At 39.8% G+C, this 15,574-nt stretch overlaps 1 protein-coding gene and 2 long non-coding RNA genes across 15 annotated transcripts in view; 2 read left to right on the top strand and 1 right to left on the bottom strand.

The window, feature by feature from the left end:
• Positions 1-15,574, top strand: part of Cep350 (centrosomal protein 350) — a 128,307-nt gene that overhangs the window by 77,550 nt on the left and 35,183 nt on the right. For 5 of the 10 annotated variants that reach the window (XM_006529903.4, XM_030243199.1, XM_006529904.4 and 2 more), the window contains exons 27-29: positions 967-1,127; positions 8,463-8,585; positions 9,615-9,814. In XM_006529903.4, the coding sequence (XP_006529966.1) occupies positions 967-1,127; positions 8,463-8,585; positions 9,615-9,814 (484 nt within the window). The remainder of the gene's footprint in view (positions 1-966; positions 1,128-8,462; positions 8,586-9,614; positions 9,815-15,574) is intronic. The other 5 variants (NM_001039184.1, XM_006529907.4, XM_006529906.4 and 2 more) reach the window with 1 other exon arrangement.
• The window catches only part of Gm51652, a 34,124-nt gene that overhangs the window by 4,525 nt on the left and 14,025 nt on the right, over positions 1-15,574 (bottom strand). The window contains exons 2-3 of one of the 3 annotated variants that reach the window (XR_003948067.1): positions 15,080-15,191; positions 949-1,158 (exon numbers count right to left, since the gene is read on the bottom strand). This is a non-coding gene — a long non-coding RNA (predicted gene, 51652). Of the gene's footprint in view, positions 1-680; positions 1,159-15,079; positions 15,322-15,574 lie in introns of those variants that run through there. The other 2 variants (XR_003948064.1, XR_003948063.1) reach the window with 2 other exon arrangements.
• Gm37383 lies at positions 9,822-14,839 on the top strand. 2 transcript variants are annotated; one of them, XR_003948068.1, is made up of 2 exons: positions 9,822-9,938; positions 9,970-14,839. It is a non-coding gene; the product is annotated as a predicted gene, 37383 (long non-coding RNA). The 2 variants fall into 2 exon arrangements; XR_003948069.1 differs by having other exon boundaries at positions 9,823-9,907.

Below are 15,574 nucleotides of genomic sequence, written 5' to 3'. Positions count from 1 at the left end.
CGTTTGGTTTGTTGTTTGTTTTAAGGATAGGATCGTTACACAGCCCTGGCTGGCCTGCAGTCTTCTCTGTAGCCCGAGTCAGTCATGAGGCTGGCTGTCCTGCCTCAGCTTCCTCAGGGGTGAGATTGTAGTTGCCATCATACCTGGCTTCAGGTTTTGCTGCTTGCTTCTTAGAAGTGATGTGCTGGTTAACCCAGTAATTCCTCCACGGTTTTCCTGTAAATTCTGTAAAATCTGTGAACATACTGTTTTTCATAAAAAAGTTTAAAAAATTTATTTTCCTGCTATGTTTTAAGTTTATATCTTTTGATAATTTTTTGTGTGTATACACATTTTATATACCCGTAGTGCCTGTTATGTTTTATTTTTATTTTGAAGCTGTGCTCGGGATTAAACCTCAGGGCTCACACTTGCTAAGGAAGCACTACCCACTATGCTACACCCCATCCCCTTGTGTTCCTTTTAAGTGTTTTAACTTTTAAAAAGCAAAGAGGACATTTGGGTGCTTGATTACACTGGCAGAAAATTTCCAAGTTCTTTGGATTTTCTTAGTTAAGAAAATAACTTCTTATATATAATACAACTTTTTTTGCACTCTCTCTTTCCCCCTCTCTCTCCCCTTTCTGTAGTAAAACATGCATAACATAAAAATTTAGTCATTTTTTGAGGGAGAGTCTCACTGTGTATACCGGGCTAGCCTTGAATTCACTCTTGGTAGCTCAACCTGGTGTCAATTCTTGATCCTTCTGAACCTACTTTCTAAGTGCTGGGATTATAGACATGTACCACCACATCTCGGCAATTTTACATCCACACTACTTTTAAGTATGCGATGGATTTCTGTTCTGTAATTAATCTCTTGCCTTCAGTTATTACTACAAATATTTTAAGTTTAAACTCATGTTGACTGTGTTGAAGATCTCCTTGAGATCTCGAGGTCAGTGGCACCTGCTCTGTGGTTTGCAGGGCTCTCTTGCTGATGATGATGAAGCAGAGGACAACAAGGCAGCTAGTCCTGGGCCACCCGGCTTGGAGACCCGCAGTCCTTCCCCGATATCGATTTCCAGCAGTGAGACCAGCAGCATCATGCAGAAGCTCAAGAGCATGAGAAGCCGCATGGACGAGAAGTAGGTGTTGCTCTGTGTCCGGTTAACCACACTGAGGGGCGTCGTCAGGGTAGGCAGAGAGAGAATGTGTTAGCAGATTACTAGATTATCTAGACAGCCACTAACTACATTTTTCTCATTTTTATATAATCGGGTTTTGTAATTTGGAAAGCAAAACCAAAAACAAAGTGGTAGTCAAATATATATTGATGATAATATTAAAAGAAAGGAAGAAAGGGTACATGCTATATCCTGATGTCTCATCATTATTTCAGTGACATATCTCAGACTTGGTCAGATAAGGACAATTTCAGCTTTATGAGTGGGGGTGAGTTCTTCAGCTGAGCCCAGAGAGGCTGGGATGCTCTTGAGCTACGGACTGACTTGTCTTTGTTTGTTTGTTTGTTTGTTTGGAGACAGGGTCTTGCTTTACAGCCCAGGCTGACCTAGAACTCACTACTTATAGCCCTGGTTGGCCTGAAACTTCTGGGAATTCTCCTCAGTCTCCAGAGTGCTAGGGTTACAGATGTGAGCCACCATGCTGGTGTTTTGTTATTTTTATATTCTAATATGTGTGTGTGTGAGGAAAGCACATGCTTGCAGGCCTCTCCCTGAACTCTGAGTCCCCTGTTTCAACTAGATGAGATGGCCAGCGAGTTCCCAGGACTAGCCTGTCTGTACCCCAACACTGGGTTACAGGACATGCCACCATCACTGACGTTTATGTCATGCTGAGAATACAAATCAGGTCCTCAGCTCATGCAGCACATGCTTTACTGTGCTCTCTCCAGCACCTAAAAAAATTATTTTAAGCATTTTTTCTACTTTATTTTGAGACAAGCCCATGTAGCTCTGGCTGGCCTGGAGCCTGCTATATAGACCAGGCTGGCTTTAAACTCACAAGAAATTCATCTGCCTCTGCCTCCCATGTGCTAGGATTAAGGGCGTGCACCACCACAACTGGCCTCCTAAAACATATTTTTAAAAAGTGTGTGTGTGCTTTTGTTCATGTGAGTACAGATATGTATAGAACTCAGAAGACAATCACCTTCCTTCTTGGTTGAGATGAGTCTCTTGATTACCACTGCATATGCAAGAGTAGGTGACCCAGAAGTTTTCTTGGTTTTTCCTACCCACACTTCACATGTTATTGTGGGCATGCTGGGCTTACCCATGTGTGTGTGATCCACCTTTTACACGGATTATGGGCATTTAAACTCAGGTCCTCATGCTTGGGTTGCAAGCATGTTATCCGTTGAGCAACCCAGCTCACCATTAAATGTTTTAAAAATTTTTAAAACACTTTGGTGTGTGGTGAGGTGTGTGAGGGTGGGGAACAGTAAGCTGTGGCATTTGTATGGCAGCCTGAGGACAGTCTGTAGGCATGCACGCTTTCCTTCCAACGCATCTGAGATAGTGCACTCAGGTCGTCAGGCTTGGCAGCAAGCACTGTTCCCTAATGAACCATCTCACAGCCCCTCCCTCCCTCCCTCCCTCCCTCCCTCCCTCCCTCCCTCCCTCCCTCCCTCTCACCCTTCTCTTTCCCTCTCTCTGAAGATCAAGGACAATTTATATTACAATTAAAAAACAACTTCCAGGACAGGAAAGATGTAAATACCAACAGCTACTTGGAGAATGGAGAGAAGGGAAAACAAGGGACATGTGCTTGAAGCAGGCATGGAGGTCAGATACATGGCTGGGGTAGTGAGGGGGCCTTAGAGAAAGCAAGGAAGCTGCAACTGCTAGAGAGACCCAAAGTGTTAAGCATGCTTAGAAAACAAATACAAAGAATAAAAGGAGACAGTACACTTTTCTTGATAATTCAGAGAAGGGGTCAGTCTTATGAAGCTGCCACACTCCAAGACAAGGATCTTGCTATACAGCTTAACTTGGTCTGGAGCTTACTACGTAACACAGGCTAGCCTCTTGTTCTTAATGGGATAACAAATGTACCCCACCACACTCAGCTCTAAGACTTCTCCTTTAAAGAAAACTCCTATTTAGATGTAGTTTGGTTATACATAAGCTCTGAGCATATAAGGTATATCTCTGTGATAGTTACTCATAAAATGTTAATTTAATTGAGAACAGCTATAAAGTAGCTTCTTGCCTCTGTAAGTGTCTATCTACTATATAACTGTCTTGAAACACACTAAGTATGGAAAGGAAAACAGGTTTTTGTTGAGTACCATTTTAAAGTTAATACTTCAAACCATAGGAAGAATTTCACTTGTGTAGTGAAACAATTCTAGTGAAGCCCTTGCTTCCCGGTTACAAGAAAGCCAGTTCATAACTTTGGACTATTTAAACTATGAAAACATTTTTTTTTAAATATCCAGATTTGGGTGGCACATACATGTAATACCAATAGTAGTGCTGAAGCTACAAAGAAAATAGTTCAAGCTAGTCTGGCTGTCTTAGGGTTTTACTGCTGTGAAGAGACACCATGACCATAGCAACTCTTAGAAAGGACAATGTTTAATTGGAGCTGGCTTACAGTTTCAGCGGTTTAGTCCATTATCATCATGGTGGGAAGCATGGCAGCATCCAGGCAGACATGGTGCTGGAGAAGGAGCTGAGAGTTCTGGATCTTGATCCAAGGGTAGCAGAAGGGGACTGTTTGTCACACTGGGTATGGCTTGAACATGAGAGACCTGAAAGCCTGCCTCCACAGTGACACACTTCTAACAAGGCCACACCTCCTAATAGTGCCACTCCCTATGGGCCAAGCATTTAAACATGAGTCTGTGGGGGCCATACCTATTCAAACCACCACACCGGCCTATTACTCAAAAATCCTCAAGTAAATAAATATAAGTTCTTTCATGAAGCAATGTTAGAGCTTATTAAAACATTTTAATGACTATTTAAGCATGGTTTAAGAGAATAAAAGAAACAGACAAAGGAAGATGGATTTTCTGACTTAAGGGTGGGGGGCCTCTTAAAAGAATCATATTCACATGTATATAAATTTAAAAGTCTCAAAATAACTATATACATGATTTTGGTGGTGTTAACATTAATTGCTCAAAAGTTTCAAAATTAGGTAGGAATAGTTATACTTATTTTAGTTTTGTTTTAGAGAGAGGGTCTCACTGTGTAGTTCTAGCTGTCCTTGAACTTGCTATGTAGAGCAGGCTGGCCTCAAACTCTCAGAGACTCCCCTGGCTGTGCCTCCCAAGTGCTGACACTAAGGGCTAGGCCACCAAGGCCAGCTGATACACTTTTACTTCAAGGGTTTTCCTTCAGTAAATGACATGAGGTGGTTATTTATGAGTAACATTAAGATGTTCATGTGCTGCTAAATAAAAACATAGTTCAAAACTCAGGAAGTTTTCACGTAAATAAGTCATAAAGAGGTCAAAATGTGTTTTTACTGTAAACATGATTCATAACCTTGTTAGTGAGATTTTTCTTTTCAACTTTCATCAGGAATAAAGGACTTTTTTTCCTTCCTTTGTCCCCTTAATTTTCCCTGCTTAAGACAAAATTTTAAAATTAAAGGGAGTGAATGACCAGGTAGATGGCCCTTTAGGTAAGAATGCTTGTTGTGTAAGCATGGGGACCTGAGTTCAGATCCCTAGTGCGGTGGGAAGTAGACAGGAGAATTGCTGGGGCTCGCTGCCTACTAGCCTAGTTCCAGAGTCAGTGAGAGCCTGCCTGTCTCAGGGAAGTAGGGCAGAGAGCGACAGCGCTTGACGCTGACACAGATAAGGGAATTATTAACTGAATGTTCAGATATTACATATATGTGAATATCCCATAAATGAAAGGTTTCTTCAAATAAGAATTTCCTGAGTTGGGTATGGTTTTGCCTGCTTGTTATCTCAGCACTTGGGCGATGCTGCCAAAGGATCGAAGCTCCATAACCAGCCAGGACTACAAAAGGCACTGCTCACAGGTAGACAGACAGACAGTCCATAACTCAGTGGTAGACTGTTGTACAGGCAAGGCTCTGTTTGACCCATCACACTAAGGAGAATTTTTTAAACAATTTTTTATGCTTTCTTCCTAAATTGGTTACTTTTTTCATCATAGTGACAAAATACCTGATAGAAACAACTGAAGGGAAGAGAGGTTTGTGTGGGGTTATGGTTTCAGCAATTTTAGTTCATCATCATAGGCAAGGCAGGTAACCTTGTCTGTGGTGGCAGGAACATGAGACAGCTATTTACATAGTGGCAGAGGAAGCAGAGGTGAACCAGAGGCAGGTATAATCTTCAGAGGTTCTACCCATCTTCTTCCAGGCAGGCCTGCTTGCTAAAGTCTTTATAGCCTTCAAAAGAGTTTTGCAAGCCCAAGACTGGACATTGAAAACAAGTGTGTGGACAGCTCACATTCAAATCATAGCAGTTCCTGTCCTGCATTGTTCCAGGAATAATGGGTCATAGGTTTTATTACCATCCTGTTTTCATTGGTTGCTATGATAAATTCCATGGCCCAAAGCAACTTTTATAGGAAAGTGTTTATTTCCCCTCATAGCTTATAGTCAGTTGTAAAGGAAAGCCAGCACAGGGCCTTTAGGCAGGAACTGATGAAGCAGGGGCCATGGAGCACTGCTGCTTCTCCATGCCTTTCTCACCTTGCTTTCTTATACAGCCCAGGAATACCTGCCTGGGATGTCACTGCCCACCTCCGTCATCCATCAGGAAAATGTTCCCTGGACTTGGCCTGCCCGTCTGATGGAGGCATCTTCTTAGTTGAGGTTCATTGCTTAGACTTTAGTTGTGTCACAATCACTCTTTTCAGGTTAGATCTTCCTTCAAATGCCTGAGAGTGGTACAGGCCTTTTAGTCAGTCACTACAAGCTGCATGACTACATTATGTCTACACACTGCTATGTGGTGTAGATAGCAGAGACACCCAAGAGTAGCCATCCTTCCCAATACAATTAACATTTGGGGACATTTTTAAAAACAGATTTTTGGGCTGGTGAGATGGCTCAGCGGTTAAGAGCACCAACTGCTCTTCCAAAGGTCCTGAGTTCAAATCCCAGCAACCAAATGGTGGCTCACAACCATCCATATAAAAAATCTGATGCCCTCTTTTGGAGCGTCTAAAGACAGCTACAGTGTACACACATATAACAAAATAAATAAATAAATAAATAAATAAATAAATAATAAGAACAGACTTTCATGTGTGTGAATGTTTTACCTGTATGTGTGTATGTACACCATATACTTGACTGGTGCCATTTGAGGCCAGAAGAGGGCACCAGATAGCCTGCAGTTGGAATTAGTGGTAGTTCCAAGGTGCTGTGTGGATTTAGAGAACCAAATGTGGTCCTCTGCAAGAGCAGCAAGTGCTCTTAACCACTAAGGCATCTCTCTAGTCCCTTGGGAGGAAACTTATTCTTTGTTTACTGTCAACTTTCTGAATTGATTTTTATGACATTTTCTAAAGTGATGATACTACTTTGGGCCTTTAATGTTTCACTGATAGTAATGCCCTTGGTAAGATTTATATTTCTAATAGATGACTTTTGTTGACCTTTAAAAAAACCAAACCTCATTATATAACCCACGCTAGCCTTAAACCCCAAGTACTTGTGTTTCTGTACTTCCCATATGGTTACCTGTTTAGCATCCCAAAGGATTCCTAGCTCTAAGCAGGGGTTGGAGGGTGGGGGATAGGGAGGTGTGGTGGTGGTCATGGTGGTACTTAGCCCTTTGATCTTAAGGTTTTTGTCAGGTTTTAATTAGTTATATATTATATACATATTAAATAAGGAAATGTGTTTCTGCAAAGATGTTTCAAATGTATAATTTCTTATACTCTTTTAAAACTATTAATTTTATAATAGCTATTTCTCTTGTTTTTCATTTTTTAACAGAGATTTTTAATATGTTTGCTCTTTAATAAATGACAAATAAATGTCAGTTCTTGTTCTGATAGAGGAAAATTGTTTTCTGTAAAAGGCTAGACAAAAAGGTTAGCTATACATTTTTTAAAAGTTCTTTTATGTGTTGCAATACTCTTTTACTTTCTGTGCTAGGTCATGCATGCGTTTAGCAGTCTTACACTTAAAAGGGTGGGTGATATTTGAATGCTATAAATCAATTTTTAAACCTTCAAGTGCATTTTGTTTTATATGATATTTTGATAATTAGCATCAAAATAAGTTTATTGTACATTCATAAAGAATGACAAGGGACATTGCAGTGTCTTTCTGAATGTGCAGGAATGCATTTACTTAAAGTTGAGTGCAGAAAATCAAGGCAATCCAGATCTAGAAATGACTGTGTATGTGTAAAAATCAACAGAGTGATGAACAGACATACTGCCTATGTGTAAATAAACAGAGGGATGGCAGACATATTGTCTAAGACATGTATAAAAAAGATGTCCCTCCCTTCAAAACTCCACAGCTGGATTCACACCTAGATTCTCTCCCTTCTGGGATATACTGATACTGACCCTTGCCCTTCCAAGGCAATAATGAAATGTGGCCTTAGCTGCAAGTCACCGTTGTTTGCATGTGAACAGGAGCATGCTCTGTCAAAGAGGGTTAGCCTTTCCGACTATCACTGGACTTATTATCATTTTTACCTAGTATGACATCTGTTTACTACTACAAATGAAGAAGAGTTTCCTCTGCCTTTAAAACTTTAATATATGGAATTTTCTTATCTTTAGCCTTACAATTGAACTGTTCATAACATTCTTCACTGACAGTATTTATTAAGATCAGCTCACTTTATTCCTAATTGTACATCCTGATATTTCAAAAAATGGGTATTGATTTTTTTGTAATTATTATTATATAAGTGGCCTGATGTTAGTCTTAAAAAACAAGATATCTCCCATACTTCCTGTTAAAAGTTTATGTTGTCAAAGTTAATTATTCTGTAAATTGGTTTACTGAATTATATTTTTATTTATATTATAAGCTAGATCATGATGGTAATGTTAAATAAGACAAATGCAGTAATTTAGTTTAAAATACGTAAGGTACAGCTACAAAAGTCAGTTGCTCAAAGTTCCATGTGTGGGTAGAGTTACTGACACACTGGCCATGGCCATAGTATTTACTCAGTGTTAAAGCTTCTTGAAGACCTATTTAGCCTCACACCGTCTTTCCCATTATATTCTCATAATCAAGTAAATTTACCTGAAAATGTAGATGATGGCCATGCAGTGTTTTAGAAGACACATTAATTCAGAATCCATCGATGAGATCCATAACAGTCTCTCATGTATTTGTGTGTGCCACACATAAGGGGTCCCTTCCTAAGCAGTGTGGGATGGTCAGGATGCATAGTAAAAGGTCTCCATTCGACTCCTTTGCTTTCCCCTTTCCTTCTTCCTGCCTCTTGATCTCTTGGTTTTAAAATCTTCCTCCTTATTTTGTAGACACTGCTCTCCTGTTCACTACTTCTTCTCTGTCTTTACGTCTCACCACTGGGCCTCTCTCAGTGTCTGTTTCCCCAACCTTCATCCCAAATTCCAGCTGTATATCTACAACCAGTTGGTCAGGTAACTTTGCACCTTTCTCAGTGCACTCTTGGATAGAGCATGCTCTGTTCTGTTCGTTTGTTGTGTTTGCTTTTTTCTTTTTCTTTGTAGTTTTGTTTGTTTAACAGCAGCCCAGAGGCCTCTTGTCACATGTCATATGGACTTTACCCTAGTGTCTCTGCACTAAATGACATGATAAATGTTTGAGAATGAAGCATCAGTTCCTCTTGGCCTTTTATTGCTTGTTGGATGTGCAAGATCTTTTTCCTGGTTAGCTGTCATTGCAGACCTAACAGCAGTAATAACAGCTGCTCATCTTGTATTTGTCACAGCATCTGTATGTGGACAGTTAATTAGTGCCTCGCAACTAACCAAAATGGTTTTTCCTAAATCAATAATTTCTCCCAACCCTTTAGGCCCAAGATAAGATTTAATTTCAGAAATCAGGTTAAATTGAGAGAGTCAAGGCTTGGGGCATCAAATGGTGCTCAGCGTTCATACACAAAAAGATGCATCAGCTGACATTGCATTGCTTAGGTAAAAGCAAAACCTGAATTTGAAAACAGAAATAAAAAAGGGATATATATCATTTTTGTTTGTTTGCTTGTGTATTTGGGCTCCTTGGGGTTTGTTTTTATAGTTGCTTTTGGTTTGTATTGTTTTAAGTTTTGTGTGTTTTCTGGTCTGAGCTTTTAAAATAAATTTCTTACATACTCTCTTATGAAAAACAGACACCTATGAGAAAAGGAGTATGTAAGTTACTGAATAATAGCGTCACGCAAGTTTGTTTAAATACGCATTAGATTTTCTTTTCTGAATTTACCACTCGCTTTCCTTCACTGCCCTGACAACCTGTTACAAGAAAACACTAATTTTCTCATATTAAAAAAAATAAGTTGGCTCATTTTTCATCTGTCATTTCAAGCTCAGGGAGAGAATGGTCTGAGTGGCTGCTTTTGCACAGCTTGTTGGTAAGGCATGACTGACAGCTTTCAAAGTTTCCTCTGCCTGGAGGTGGGCTTTCTAACTGTCCTCCCGGTGTGACTCTAGGTTCCTGACGAAGCGAGAACAGAAGCTCATGCAGCGCCGCCAGCACGCAGAGGAGCTCCTGGAGTGGAAGCGGCGTCTGGATGCAGAAGAAGCGGAAATCCAACAAATGGAAAAACAAGCTTTGGCTGCCTGGGACAAAGAACTAGTAAAACCCAGAACTCCTAAGAAAGAACAGGAGAGCCAGAGAACAGAGCAGAAAGGTAACGAATACAAACTAAGCCAACATGAAAGGTAACGAGTACAAACTAAGCCAACATGAAAGGTAACAAGTACAAACTAAGCCAACATGAAAGGTAACAAGTACAAACTAAGCCAACATGAAAGGTAACAAGTACAAACTAAGCCAACATGAAAGGTAACGAGTACAAACTAAGCCAAAGTGCTTTACTTACTTGTTTTTGGATGGGAATGGTTAAAAGCGAAGAAGGCAGTGCAGCTACACTTGATGCACAACTTTTAAGAAGCTAAGTAATTTCTTGCCAATGTAAATGTGAAGTTTTTTTTTTTTAATTCAACTTGTCAAAGCTTAATAGAAGTTCATGCAAGGAAAACTCAGGTGTTTAATTCTTTATTTTCCACAGAATGCAAAAGAGAGATACATTTTCATCTCGCTTTATGATATTAGTATATAACTTCAATGCTAAATCCATAAAAGACTAACACGAGAAAGGAAAAAGCTGTCCTTTTCTATCCTGAATACTATACAGACAAATCTAAAGAGGAAATATCATAGTCACTTGAATGGATTCATAAAAAGACTTAGGATCACATAGGTAAACCTCAGATCAGAGTACACATGGAAAGGAACTGTCTTTAACCAAGAACACAGAACAAGAAAGCCCAGACTTAAAGCAGATACAATGCTTAGTCATAAATCAGAGCACTTTCCCCTTGAAAGTGTTTATCAAGCATTATGTGAACGTTCTAGGGAGTTCAGTAAGGCTTGAAAAACTATTAAAAGCTGTGAGTAGGAAGTGGAAGACACAAAATCCTCTTTTTTTTTTCTTTTTCTTAGGTTTTCGAGACAGGGTTTCTCTGTATAGCCTTGGCTGTCCTGGAACTCACTCTGTAGACCAGACCAGGCTAACCTTGAACTCAGAAATCTGCCTGCCTCTGCCTTCCAAGTGCTGTGACTAAAGGCGTGTACTACCACGCCCGGCAAGACACAAAATTTTTATTGCTTACAGTTTGTATACACATAGAAAACCCAGAATTTGGTGCTAGAGAGATGGTGCGTTAGGTAAGAGTGCTTGATTTACAAGCAAGCATAAGAACCTTTAAGTACCTATGTGAAACGCTAGGCAAGTATCCATGTCTGCTTGTAACCACACCCAGAAATGTCAGGCAGAGACTGCCAGCTCTGTCAGTGAGAGACTGTCTCAAAGGAATAAGGTAGAGAACGATAGAGCAGGACACCTGACCTTTCCTGACTTCCACACGTATGCGTAGGAACATATAATTGCACATACATGTAGACATATACCCCCTGTCACATACAGGAAAACCCTGGATTTGCACTTTGTTAGAATAATGAGTCAGTTTAGCAAGATCACTAGTTAGAAATTCCAAACATTGAAACCCAATTGTTTGGGGCTAGAGATGTAAATCAGATGCTGGAATGTTTGTCTAGACTGCATAAAGCCCCGCTTTCCTCCCCCAGCACCTGGATGTGATGGCACAGGACTGATTCCAAAGTGGAGGCAGGAAGATTAGAAGTTGAGGTCAGTCTCAGCCATAAAGTAAATTTGAAGCCAGCTTGGGCTGTCTGAAGCCCTGACTCAAAGCAACCAAATACATCATCATGCTTCTGCACATAACCCTTGTCATAGTAACTGAATCACTTTAGAAGGGGCAGGGTGGGGCAGTGCTGGAGAAATGGCTCAGTGGTTAAGGGTGCTTCCCACCCTTCACAGGACTCAAGTTTGGTTGCTAGCATTCATGTCAGGGGTCTCACAACTACCTGTAATCCAGCTTCAGGGCACCCAGTGCTCTCTTCTTGCTTCCTTGTGCATCCACATAGACACGACACACACAGAAAAGTAAATCTTTTTAAAGAAATATTTGAAAGTAGGAAAGAAATAAAGAATCCAGAAGAGTAGGAAGGGAGCAGAGAGGATCAGGTGAGCCTGATACATTATATACACATGTATGGAGATATAAGACTCCATGGTGTATAATGTACTTAGTACATTTTAATGTAAAAAAGCCCTCAACTATATGTCTTAGACAAACAAAAATTGGCTTTTAGAAGTACCATTTTTAAAAAAATGCAAGTAGAATTAGGCATGGTAGCACACACTTCTAACTCCAGTACTCAGGAAATTGAGGTAGGAGAATTATAACTTTGAAGCCAGCTTAAACTATATAGTCTGATCACTCATAAGGAGAACCTGTTTCAAAATAAAATAAATAAATAAATAAATAAATAAATAAATAATAGATGGATGGGCAGATAGATCAATGAATATAAATAAGCAAATATAAACAAAAAATATGAAGTACTTTGATACAAGGTTAATAATACAAGATTTTTTTTAGGGAAAATTTAGAGCTTTGTTAGATGTTAAACAGCAAAACAATTTCATATTACAAATGAATCCAGTGTCATATGATATTTATTTTTCTTGAATTCATCTCTAGAGCCAAGGCCATTTAAATCAGAGGCCTACCACAGTTTCTGAAAAGGGTTTTGTCGACCTCTGTTAATTTTTTGAACAAAAGGTCAAAAGAGCAAGACCTTGGTAAATAAGCATCATAACGGGTAGACCCTACTTTACCATATACCAAGCCTCCTTCTAATTTAAACAGTGTGACAGTGTCTTAGTTAGAGTTTCTATTCCTGCATAAACATCATGACCAAGAAGCAAGTTGGGGAGGAAAGGGTTTATTCAGCTCTCACTTCCATACTGCTGTTCATCACCAAGGAAGTCAGGACTGGAACTCAAGCAGGTCAGGAAGCAGGAGCTGATGCAGAGGCCATGGAGGGATGTTCTTTACTGGCTTGCCTCTCCTGGCTTGCTCAGCCTGCTCTCTTATAGAACCAAGACTACCAGCCCAGAGATGGTCCCACCCACAAGGGGACCTACCCCCTTGATCACTAATTGAGAAAATGCCTTACAGTTTTATCTCATGGAGGCATTTCCTTAACTGAAGCTCCTTTCTCTGTGATAACTCCAGCTGTGTCAAGTTGACAAAAAAACAAAACTAGCCAGTACAGATAGTTACATAGAGATGGAAAGAGACCATAAACAGAGAACCCAAGAAAGTCCCATCCGTTTATGGAAGGTTGATATGACACCAGCAACTTTCAGACTTACAGAGAAAAAAGGGACTCTCCGTCCAAAGATGTGTGGGAGGAGACAATGAAGTGTTGAGTCTACACTGGACAGCATGAAAGATCTGTACCAGTCAAGTACCTTTAATCACAGCACTTGCGAGGCAGAGGCAAGAGGATTTCTGAGAGTTCAAGGCCAGCCTGATCTGCATTTTTATGTTCCAGGACAGCCAGGACTACATAAAGGGATGCTGTATAAAAGAGAGGTGGGGGAGAGGGAGAGGAGAGGAGAGAAGAGGGGAAGGAAAGGGAAAAAAGGGAAAAGGGAAAAAAGGGAAAGAAGGAAAAAAATGTGTTCAAGGTATCATTTTACCTAACTGATAGAAGCATGGCTGGTTTTTTGTTTGTGTGTTTGTTTGTTTGTTTGTTTTTTACTTAGTATTTCTATTATAAACAGTATCCAAGGTATCTTTAGCATAGTTAGGTAGAGTGTGTATATAGATGCATACATCATGTGTGTACTTATAGTACAGCAGGTTTCAGACTCTTTGCTTAACCAAAATGTTTATCTTTGATGTTATCTGTTCTGTTCTGAACACTGCTGGTTGCAGCCCTTGGCTCATGCCTATGAGTTAGCACTCAGGTGGGAAGTGTCCCGGCAGAGCAGGTCTCAGATGGTTTTGGCCTCTTTATACTTGTCGAAATTGTTGAGAACCACAAAGAACTTTTGTTCATGTGTCTGCAGATGTGCTTATACATATCTATATTTACCACATTAGGAATTATAACTGGAAAAAAGGTTTAAGCATTAACAATTTTGGCGGTTGGGGGTTTAACTCAGTGTTAGAGCGAGGTTCAGTTCTGTTTTGTTTTTTTGAGCCACGGTTTCTCTGCATAGCTTTGGCTGTCCTGGTGTAGACCAGGCTGGCCTCCAACTCACAGAGATCCTCCTGCTCTGCCTTCTGACTGCTGTGATTAAAAGTGTGTGTCACCAACAGCTAGCTTAGGTTCAGTTCTTAGTTTTAGAAACCAAAGAGAGAGAAAGATGGGGGAGGAGGCAGAATTTTACAAAAAGACACCCCCACCCCCCCCAACCAAGGAAACTAAATATTAATTTACTTTTAAAAGAAGTAACAAATGGGGAGGGAAACAGCTGGTAGAGTGTTTACCCAGCAGTCATACAGAAAAACCTGGGCCAGTTGTCAGCACCACAGACCCAGTCATGGAAGGTGGAGGCAGGAGGATCAGAGATTCAAGGTCATCTGGATTACATATTGAGTTTGAGGCCAGCCTAGGCTACATGAGACCCTTTCTCAAAGATAAAATTGAAAAAAATAAGCATTGCCCTAATAACTTAAAAAAAATGTAAAATAGATTTTCCCCTAAAAGAGAATTGTTTAGGAGTTTAGCAAGTAATTTTAATGTCTGACTGAGTAAAATGAATTGTATTCTTATATCTGTTTCTATATTCAATTTGTGACAGTGTTTTTTGGGTATACATATACATGAATATGTAAAAGACATACTTCAACTAGCTGTATATCATAATAAGACTATTTGAAATAGAAAACACCCTCCATTTCTATTAGTGGTATATTTATATATTCCAGTAATAAGCATGTGCGTTTGCATATTTTACCATGCTCAATTAAATAAAAAAAAATGTAGCTGTACAAATCTACATGTAAGTAAATCACAGGTGGCCACAAGTGGTTTGACCATTCCTTTTCTAGACCATTTCAGAACATGTGAAGTTAAATAATCTAGCAACAAATGATGCATAAAGAAAACCAAAAGTTTTCTTGTGGTCTCTCCCCAGCTTCAGCTGGAAGGTAAATTAAAAATAGCTTCCTTCGTTAAAGCTGTTCATTAGGAACTGTTGGACATGTGTGCAGCATGTGACTAGGTCCGTGGAGGAAAGCTTTCTCAGAGCTGCCCTTTAGCTCATCAAGAGTAGCCAGCTTTTGAGTTTGGACTACTTAATAAGGTAAAGATGATATAAGCAACAGGGTCAGGAAAAAAATAACAGAAGCCAAAAGCAGTCAGCATGAGTTCATTGTAGCAGCTAAAGCTCACTCTAAGCACGGCTGAGTCACATATTTAAGTGTCCATGGCTGACAGACCTTTGGAAACAGCCAAGCAGAACCCTAAGGAAATCACTAACAACTTGACTGTGGCCACCAACAGTTACCTTCACAATGGAGTCTGCAGGGAGCCTTTATCTTGCAGCTACTCACTTCTGCAGAAGTCCAGTGGGGCACAGTGACAACCAGGGAGGTGGGCCTTCAGCTCATGGGATCTAGCTGGGTGACAAGCACAGTACTGTTTAGGTAAGAACTTTATTATCTAGTAATAGGGAGCTTAAAACGTTAAAAGTAGGAACACGACGGATGTCTACAAGCAGGAGTTCAAGAAATTTACCTTCCTTTCATAGAGTGCTGTTCAATAAGTAAATGTTCTTGAACTTTTCTGAAACCTTCATTTTTAGACTAATGTACCAAAACAGTGAGTTTTTTCTCAACAAATCAAAGGTTTTTTTTTTTTTTCAAAATTGAAATGGGAAATTAAGCAATAATGGCTTTTAAAATTTAAGGTTACTATCATCTTGTGTATATATGTGTGTGGTGTTTTAGGACATGTGAGGTTATTATCATTGTGTATGTGTGTGATGTTTTAGTACCTGTGA

The sequence above is a fragment of the Mus musculus genome, chromosome 1, assembly GCF_000001635.26.
Source record: "Mus musculus strain C57BL/6J chromosome 1, GRCm38.p6 C57BL/6J".
In the NCBI taxonomy this organism is placed as follows: Eukaryota; Metazoa; Chordata; class Mammalia; order Rodentia; family Muridae; genus Mus; species Mus musculus.
The sequence above is the reverse complement of the archived record's forward strand: the minus strand, read 5'-3'. Positions and strand labels throughout refer to the sequence as shown.